The 9679-nt window shown below is 58.2% G+C and overlaps 1 protein-coding gene across 1 annotated transcript; it reads right to left on the bottom strand.

The window, feature by feature from the left end:
- Nucleotides 1–219: 219 nt before the first annotated feature.
- Nucleotides 220–8345, bottom strand: LOC117639557 (basic salivary proline-rich protein 1-like). The gene is made up of 7 exons (XM_034375346.1): nt 8263–8345; nt 6762–6933; nt 6466–6596; nt 5030–5248; nt 4438–4639; nt 3815–4050; nt 220–3722 (listed from the first exon to the last, which is right to left on the bottom strand). The coding sequence occupies exons 1-7, from the start codon at nt 8297–8299 to the stop codon at nt 3022–3024; spliced, it is 1698 nt and encodes a 565-aa protein (XP_034231237.1). The 5' UTR covers nt 8300–8345; the 3' UTR covers nt 220–3021.
- Nucleotides 8346–9679: the final 1334 nt, after the last annotated feature.

Raw genomic sequence — 9679 nt, forward strand, 5'->3', positions numbered from 1 at the left:
TTTGCCGGCGTTTCAGATAAGATTGTCTTGGGGAACGTCCAGATAAGATCTTTTGAATAGGACCCCTCGAAATATGCTTGGCCAACGCAATGTGCGAAAAAACCACAGTGAATCCCGTTAATTTTTTTTTCCGGGATCTACTGTAGTTCAAAACACAGGATTTACTGTGCCTGGCTACAGTATTTACTGTATCTGGTACAGGATATTCCGTACTCCACTCCTGTGGTACAGTAAATCCCTCACAAAGTACAGTAGATCCTGTAAACAAGTACTGTAAATCCTGTACTCTGAACTACAGTGACAGCTGTACTTATTACTACAGGATTTACTGTGATTTTTTCCAGAGTGCAGTCTGAGTGTTATGATTGACCACAATCCACCGAATCCACTAAATTTGCTTACTCGATAGCATTTTTCAACCATTTTAAAATACAGCCAGCCACAAGCATGTCGTTGGGAGCACTTTAGCCAAAGTCACACAGGACGCCATTTGGTCCCTTTTCTGACGCTGATTTAATTCGTCCAAGAACTTTTGGACTAAAGAAAACAAACAAACAAGAAAGCAACCCCATTCTTCCACTTTTGAATGTGAGTTAATTTATCTGTACATCTTACATAAGCGATAATATAAACTAGGAAGTTTAATAAACTATCCAGATCATTTCCATACTTTGCACGATTGGCTGGCCAAACCCCAAGCAGAGCTTTGTCTGTGGTCTGTCGTGGGCGCGTCTCACAGGGAACGCCCCACTCAGGACAAAGCCAGTGTCCATCATTTCACTACATTTCTTTGGTTACCTAGCCGAGAAGCGAGCACAGCTCGACCACAACGAAAATAAGTTAAGTACACTTCACACAATCACATTAGTCGATACTTTTAAACTTTTGCCCTAAAAACGAAATACTTCTCCGGATTCACTCTAGTCTAAATGAGACGGGATTTTGAGCCAGCTGCGTCTGAAGGAACAAATAAACACCTTTGTGCCACATCGAGACATTTGGCGGTAAGGTGTAACTACTCTAATGTGATATAGTGAATCCAGGTTGCACGTTATTTGGAAATGAAACACCAATAGCCACGTGCCCCTGGGTTCACATAAGTCTGAGCAGGGAGCTCCAACAGGTAAGTTTCAGTCTCCTTCAGTTAGGTGATTTGGGACAGTTTAAAACAAAATTGAGCGGAGAGTTTGCGCTTGATACCACAAACAGTACACCAAGAATAACTTGACACGTCAGTCAAAACCATAAATTTAAATACCTGCTCCAGCTACGCTATTCTACCGAAATCTGAAATAACGAGTAAAACTTAGTTTAGTTGTGCCAATCAAACGACTCATTGTGCTTCAGACTTGTAAGAATCAGAAAGTTCAAAAACCGACTTTACCATAGAGAATTAAAATAATTGAGTAATTGTAAATATCACCGATTTGTCAAGTTCAGCGGATTCTCTGACTCCGCTCTCGACTACACATACAGCCACTGAACTTGACTTAAAAGAGGCCACCAGGAGGATGCCCAAAAAGACAATTCAAAAAGTCTAAAAACATTCTACGATAAACGCCGTTCATACTGTTAAGGCCAAAATTAGAAAATACACTACGACTTAAACAACGCTAAGTTAGTGCCTCATTGACAACCGTGACACATTTTGTTTATCTCGAGACGTTAGGCCATTGCATCTCGCGGAACTACTTGCTGTCGTTTCTTAGGAAACTGCTTGCTGTCGTTCCTCGGGGACCTACTGGACGTCGTTCCTCGGGAAACTGCTTGCTGTCGTTCCTCGGGGACCTACTGGACGTCGTTCCTCGGGAAACTGCTTGCTGTCGTTCCTCGGGGACCTACTGGACGTCGTTCCTCGGGAAACTGCTTGCTGTCGTTCCTCGGGGACCTACTGGACGTCGTTCCTCGGGAAACTGCTTGCTGTCGTTCCTCGGGGACCTACTGGACGTCGTTCCTCGGGAAACTGCTTGCTGTCGTTCCTCGGGGACCTACTGGACGTCGTTCCTCGGGAAACTGCTTGCTGTCGTTCCTCGGGGACCTACTGGACGTCGTTCCTCGGGAAACTGCTTGCTGTCGTTCCTCGGGGACCTACTGGACGTCGTTCCTCGGGAAACTGCTTGCTGTCGTTCCTCGGGGACCTACTGGACGTCGTTCCTCGGGAAACTGCTTGCTGTCGTTCCTCGGGGACCTACTGGACGTCGTTCCTCGGGAAACTGCTTGCTGTCGTTCCTCGGGGACCTACTGGACGTCGTTCCTCGGGAAACTGCTTGCTGTCGTTCCTCGGGGACCTACTGGACGTCGTTCCTCGGGAAACTGCTTGCTGTCGTTCCTCGGGGACCTACTGGACGTCGTTCCTCGGGAAACTGCTTGCTGTCGTTCCTCGGGGACCTACTGGACGTCGTTCCTCGGGAAACTGCTTGCTGTCGTTCCTCGGGGACCTACTGGACGTCGTTCCTCGGGAAACTGCTTGCTGTCGTTCCTCGGGGACCTACTGGACGTCGTTCCTCGGGAAACTGCTTGCTGTCGTTCCTCGGGGACCTACTGGACGTCGTTCCTCGGGAAACTGCTTGCTGTCGTTCCTCGGGGACCTACTGGACGTCGTTCCTCGGGAAACTGCTTGCTGTCGTTCCTTGGGGACCTACTGGACGTCGTTCCTCGGGAAACTGCTTGCTGTCGTTCCTCGGGGACCTACTGGACGTCGTTCCTCGGGAAACTGCTTGCTGTCGTTCCTCGGGGACCTACTGGACGTCGTTCCTCGGGAAACTGCTTGCTGTCGTTCCTCGGGGACCTACTGGACGTCGTTCCTCGGGAAACTGCTTCGTTCCTCGGGAACCTACTGGACGTCGTTCCTCGGGAAACTGCTAGCTGTCATTCCTCAGGGAACTACAGAACGTCGTTCCCGGCAGTGGTCAAGCAGTGTTCAGGCAGGCTAGAAGGACCGCCTCAAGTCCGAATGGGCAGGTCTTTGATTACCGCCCTAGCCCTTTCAAGGGGTGGAGGGGGAGGGACGATTCAGGGCACTCAGAACTTGGTGGAGCGGTAGAGCGTGTCACCGGGAGATAGCTCGTTGACGCCCACAGGACCACCGTTTATGGTGGCCACCACGCCAGACCCGTTGACGGGCCCGTTGGGCCCGTTGAGGGGCCCGTTGAGGGGGCCGTTGGTGGGGCCGTTGGCGGGGCCGTTGAGGGGGCCGTTGACTGGGCCGTTGACGGGGCCGTTGACTGGGACCCCCTTTTGCGGCATGCTTCCCGGTGCCCCCATCGGCATCGGAGCTCCCATGAGGGGGCCCATCGGGGCTCCCATCGGCGGCCCCATGGGGGGCCCCATGGGAGTTCCCATGGGAGGGCCCATCGGAGCGCCCATAGGAGGACCCATCGGACCGCCCATCGGACCACCCATCGGGGCTCCCATTGGGGGTCCCATCGGGGGTCCCATAGGGGTACCCATTGGAGCACCCTGCGGGCCTTGTGGGCCGGGTGGACCTTGTGGGCCGGCCATGGCGCTCGGCACAGGGGCCGGGATGTTGGGCGGCGGGGGCAGGTTCTGCTGCTGCATGTGCTGCTGGTGGTACTGTGGGTGCTGTTGCTGCTGTTGCTGCTGTTGTTGCTGCTGCTGTTGTTGCTGCTGCGGGGGTGCCGGGCAGAAGGTGCTGCTCGTGCTGTGCGTCATGCCGTAGCCCCCTGTGTTGAGCGGCACGGTGTTGGGCGGGGGGTGCCTCACTGTGGAGAGAAGAGGGATTTTAGTGGACAGTCCGGGCTGTGAGTAGCAACCTCTAACTTGAATTCCAACTCGGTAAGACAAACTGGCGTACAGGTGTGCGTCTGGAATCCGCGGTGCGGCGAGTCCACGGGGCTGCGCATCGTGGGGCTGGTGGGGCCCTGGGGGCAGTGGGGGCCCGGCCCCAGGCCCCCCAGCGTCGAGGGCGGCCGGACCACGGGGACGGGCACCGGGACGGAGGTGGGGGCGGCGCGGGGCACCCTGGACAGCGTGGCGGTGGGGTGCGGCCCGAAGGAGCCGTGCTGGCCTTGCGGGAACGTGGTGATGGGGCTGCCGACATCCACAAGGGCGTCATCATCACCATCTCCGTCGCCAAGACAAGCTCCCAGGCAAAATCAAGTCAAAATGCCGTCAAATGATGTTATTTTGACATTAAAATAGACCAAATCTCGACACTTTTGTCATTAAAATAGACCAAATCTCGACACTTTTGTCATTAAAATAGACCAAATCTCGACACTTTTGTCATTAAAATAGACCAAATCTCGACACTTTTGTCATTAAAATAAACCAAGTTTTGTCATTAAAATAAACCAGATATTAGCATTAAAATGGACCACGACATCAAAAATTTTGACAAAATTCGCCCGTGATGAGTTCACATTGACGTCATTTCGACTTTTTTCGTTCTCCCCGGGCAACAGAAGGCTGGCTGACCTGCGCGCGCCCTGGTTGTTCTGGTTCTGCATGCCGTGCGACCGCGGCAGCGTGAAGTGCTGGCGGGCCTGCGGCGGGCTGTCCCCGGGGTACAGATGCGCGGCCGGCGCCTGCTGCTGGTGCTGCTGGTGGTGGTGGCGCTGGTGGGGCAGCGTGTGGTGGGACTTGCCCGCGTCGTACGGCGGCGGCGGGTCGTGGGAGCCTGCAGGGTCGTTAGAAGCGATGAGCAAACAGACAGGCATGTCGGCCAACTGTCGGTATGAGTGGGCGACGACCTATGGCGGCCACTGTCAAACCAAAAGTGGAGAACGCCACTCTTCCTGATGCGGAGTGATTCTGCACACTTGGACGTGGACGTGTGGAGTTTGCAGTCTCCAGGTGGGGTCGGTCAAATCCCCGGACGCGTTTTGAGCTCCAGAATCGCTAAATGGGACTTAAACCGAACGTGTGACCCCACCAATGGATTGCTCTCCGAACGAGGAATCCACTGATGGGGTCACACGCTCGGTTCAAGTCCCGTTTAGCGACTCTGGAGCTCAAAACGCGTCTGGAGTTTTGGCCAGCGTCATGATGCCGGTGAGCGCGCCCGTACCGCCGTTCCGCTGCAGGGTGCGCGCGCCGCTCGCGCTGAAGGTGTTGCCCCTGCCCATGGTGCCCGTGCGGCTGGCCACGGCGCCGGGCTCCAGCTCCACCATGATCTGCGAGGCCGCGGTGTCGATGGGCGTGGTGGCCAGGCTGTTCTGGTTCGAGAACGAGTACATGTTGGCCACGCCGCTGGCCGTGGACGACGTCTGCATGCGGTACACGGGGCCTGCCGGACAAACGGACAAAACGTTCCAAAAGTGTGCACTGTGAGAAAAAAGTACGGAAAAAGTACGGAACATGTCTGGTCAATAATTTGCCTGCAGCGTCCGCACTTGCCAAGTACGGAACGTTCCGTACTCTTTTTCCGTCCTCTGGCCCACTGTGTGACTGTGCGGCGTGCCGCAGGGGTGCGACAGAGACGTGTAGCGACGAATCTCTGTTCGGAATCGGCCTGGCCCACTGGGAGGCCGGCCAACTCGGGCTGTGAGCGTGCAGGGCCTGCAGGGCCGACCTTCCTCCAGTGACCTTCGCGAGGGCGCCCTTGACACCGCGTGTGGGTGCCTGTCTGTGTGTGTGTCGACACCACTGTCGCGGTTCCAGGTTCCACCGCGCTAGACAGACGGGCCCAACGCCAACGCCACGCGCGGCGCCGCGGGGCTACCCCGCGTCGCGGAGACCCCATGCGCGACAGGGCGGCTATACCCCGCGCGACGGCGCAGAGGGCGTAGCACGCGTAGCAAGTACGCCGTTCGTGGCCGGCGCCGGCGCCGTCCTCTTTTGGAGCCAAAACTCTCTCTCCCTCCCCCCCCCCCTCTCTCTCTCTCTCTCTCTCTCTCTCTCTCTCCCTCCCTCCCTCCCTCCCCACATGCACACGCACACACGGGGACACCGGGCGGCACGAGTGCTCTTTCCGATCGCCTGCGATGCTGCCGGCATAAATGGAGGCCCGCGGGCGGCGCCGCGCCATGGACCGAGAGTGCTCCGTCCCTCTCGCACCCATGGGCCGTCCCGTTGGGTGCGAGAGAGAAAGGCACGCTTTTGGGAACCAAGCAACCGCCGGCCATGGCGGGGCATGCCAAGCGCGGCCTCGAATACGAACCGCAATGGAACCGCGCGTCGCGATGCACGCGATGCACCTCCTATTCACATCGGGATTGGCTCAGCCGACAATGCGCAGTGGGCCAGAAGACCGGCGCTGGCGGCCGAGACTATTTAGACGCGTTTAAAGCTCCAGGGTCGCTGTACAGGACTCGAACCGAACATGTGACCCCATCAATGGATTCCTCGTTCGGAGAGCAATCCATTGGTGGGGTCACACGTTCGATTCGAGTCCCATTTAGCGAATCTAGAGCTCAAAACGCGCCTAGAGTTTTGGCCGCTTCCATCGGTCTCCTGGCCTACTGTACACTGTGAGTTCGACAGAGACGACCGCCGCCTCCTCACCATTGTTGGTGTGCTTGGGCGAGTTCCTGGACTTGTAGAGCGCGCAGCACGAGCAGCAGCAGCACGACACCAGGATGATGATGGCCAGGGCCGCCGTGGCGCCCAGCGCGGCGCCCAGGATCAGCGGCAAGCTGCAACAGGCGCGGGTTCAACACCAGGCGACGGCGCTTCTTTTTGCTGATGCTACACCGCAAACCGCGCGCATCAGACTGTTTCCGAGACTCGTTTTCGTCGCTCTGTCTCTCTCGCACCCACACGGAACGCCCCATGAGTGCGAGAGAGAGAGTGCCACTTACTTGCCGAGCTCCTCGTCGGCGGCGTGCTCCCTCTGGGTGCAGCAGTACTTGTAGGTGGTGCCGCCGCAGCAGAAGAGCGCGTCGCTGGCGTCCTCTCGCGGCGGGCAGTAGAAGCCCGGATTCCAGCGGCCCAGGGCGTCGCTGTAGCCCGAGCAGAACTCGCTGCCCAGCACTGGAACACATCACACTGTCGTCAAGCAGAGACTCATTCTGAGAGCCGTTTTCGTCCATTGGTGGGGTCACAAGTTCGGTTCAGGTCCCATTTAACGACTCTGGTGCTCAAAAAACGCGTCCGGGGTTTTGACCGCCTCCCGGTCTTCTGGCCCACTGTGCGACGGTCCAGGGCCGGCGTCCTGGCCGCGAACACGGGATGCTGAATGCTTGCCGCGGCCGTGCAGGCCGTCGTTGCGGCGCACTGCACACCGCTCTCGTCGCTCTGTCTCTCTCGCACTCACGGGGCCGCCCGTGAGGGTGCGAGGGAGACAGCGACAAAAGCAGTGCTCAGCGTGCAGGGCGACGCACGGCGTAACGCGGCCCTTGCGTCGTTACGGGCCCTGCCCTGCCCTGCCGCACAACAACAAGGCGACAAAGGCAGTAAAGTGCGGTGCATGCTGCATGGCGGACGAACGGCGGGACAAGCGCGCTCGGCTGCACGGCACGCCACGGCACGCCACGGCACGCCACGGCAAGGCGCGGCTAGCGTATGAGTCGTGGTGGTTGATGGTCGTTAATATCGCGACGCAAGGCGAAGTGACGCCAAGGCTTGGCCGAGGCGTCGCGGCCCTGAGGAGGTCCTGCAGACTGATTCTCCTCTCTCTCTCTCTCTCTCTCTCTCTCTCTCTCTCTCTCTCTCTCTCTCTCCCCTCTCTCTCTCTCTCTCTCTCTCTCTCTCTCTCTCTCTCTCTCTCTCTCTCTCTCTCTCTCTCTCTCTCTCTCTCTCTCTCTCCCTCTCTCTCTCTCTCGCCAACGCGTCGATCCGGAGTCCGGAGGGGTGCGAGAGAGACAGTCGTTCCCGCGGTTTTCGCCCGCGCCCCAATAAAAGCCGCCACTCGAAAACCGCGGGCCGCGCCGCACTAAAAAAACCAAACCGGCGCGGAGTAAACCTTTCAATGCCCTCTTCAGATTACGGACTGAAATAGAGCGCGGCGAGGGAAGGCCGTGGCCGTCGGGGGAGAGGGAGAGAGAGAGAGAGGGAGACGGGGACGAAGGAGGAGAGCAAGAAGGACAGGAAGAAGTGGAGGAAGTGGGGCGGGGTCCGATGACACCGGGCGCAGTTACTTGTTGAGGGTGACTTGTGCGATCAGATGAGGATCCACATCGGGTGGGAAGGCGTGCTCCATTGCTGGGGAAGGACGGAAGGACCAGGAAGGACCCAACACGAAATACAACGCGGGTGGGACTGTTGGTCCGACCATCTTTCACCGAGTCGCTCGGATAATCGGTCGCACCAACTAAACGAAATCCTTCCCCCCTTCTTTTGGAGGACGCTCGGATGACTTACCCTCATGGTCCTCGTTGAGAGGCATCTCCACCGACATGGCGGCGGTCGGGGCGGCGTGGCGCGGCGTGGCGGGGCGGGGTGGGGCGCGGCGTTCCTAAGGTGGCGTCGTGGTGGCGCCGAGGGGCTCCTGGAGAGCGGCGGGGCGGGGCGGGGCGGGGCGGGGCGGGGCGGGGTGCACCGCGTCGGGGGTTCCGCGCCGAGTCCTACGGCGGGGCGCCCCTCACTTCCCGACCCGCTGCCGTCGGCCCGGCCTGCGGAGACTGCAGCGGCATCGCCCTGTCAGGCCGGTCACGCCGGCCAGGCGCCTCGGTCTGCAACAAACAGGAATCGAAATGAGCAACGTCACACCACGCCCCCTGAGTGCGACAGAGACAGAGCAACCAAAACAAATCTGGCAGCCGCCACATGGCCGACGCTTTGACACTCCGCAGGGCCTCTTGCCGCCCATGCCGGCCTGAACCTTCGCTGCCATTTTCTTTCTCGCCGTTTGTGTTTTTAAAAAGGACAGCACCTGGAGGACAGTTGCCAGGCCCCTGCGGCAAACACGATGTGCAAGGGCGAGAGCAAGTGACGGTGGCATCACGAATTCTGAACCAAAAGAGGCCAAACAAAGGAAGACCTCCCGCAGCGCGCTCTTATCCCAGCGCTGCGCGTCCCCGCATGCTTTCCTTTTCCCTTTTGCCTTTTTCCTCGTCTCACAGTGGGCCAGAAGACCGGTGGAGGCGGCCAAAACTCCAGACGCGTTTTGAGCTCCAGAGTCGCTAAATTTAGTGTCTCCGACACCTGTCATTTCCCCGCCATGACGCGCTCGTTATCATCACGTCGTGGAAATTTAAAAGGCACAATTTGGAGGAAAAACTAATAAAAACAAAACCATGCCGTTGTGACGGCGCGTTGACCCGGCGCGTTCTCGGTAAGATGAGGCCACCCCCTGCCACCCCTTCCCCCACCCCCCATCCCCTTCCCCTGGGCGAGGTCATTAATTCACGCTGCGTGACAACTTTCACAATGGAGTGGGAATCTCTGTTACTTCTTCAAGCTGTCCCTGCTGCCCCTCGGCCCTCGGCTCGCCCTGCTCCCTTTCTTAATTAGATCGCAAGCAGCGGCGGCACCGCCACTCCCGGAAAATACATCTCGTTTGGCGGAGCAGCGAAGCAGCAAGGGCAGTCGCTCTGTCTCTCTCGCGATCATAGGGCGTCCCTTACAGGTGCGAGGGAGACAGAGCGACGAAAACGACTCTCGGAATCAGTCTGCAGAGCCCACGGCTAGCCCACGGCAGCCAGCTCGGCAGCAACCGGCGCATGTTTTGCGTCCGGCGAAACACTGGCAAGATGCTGGGGGCTGGCAAGCTCCGGGGCGGAAATGATTTCCCCGCCCGGGGACCCCCTTTGGGGGCCGGCGGGGGGGGGGGGGGGGG

This window comes from Thrips palmi, unplaced genomic scaffold (genome assembly GCF_012932325.1).
Source record: "Thrips palmi isolate BJ-2018 unplaced genomic scaffold, TpBJ-2018v1 HiC_scaffold_11, whole genome shotgun sequence".
NCBI lineage: Eukaryota > Metazoa > Arthropoda > Insecta > Thysanoptera > Thripidae > Thrips > Thrips palmi.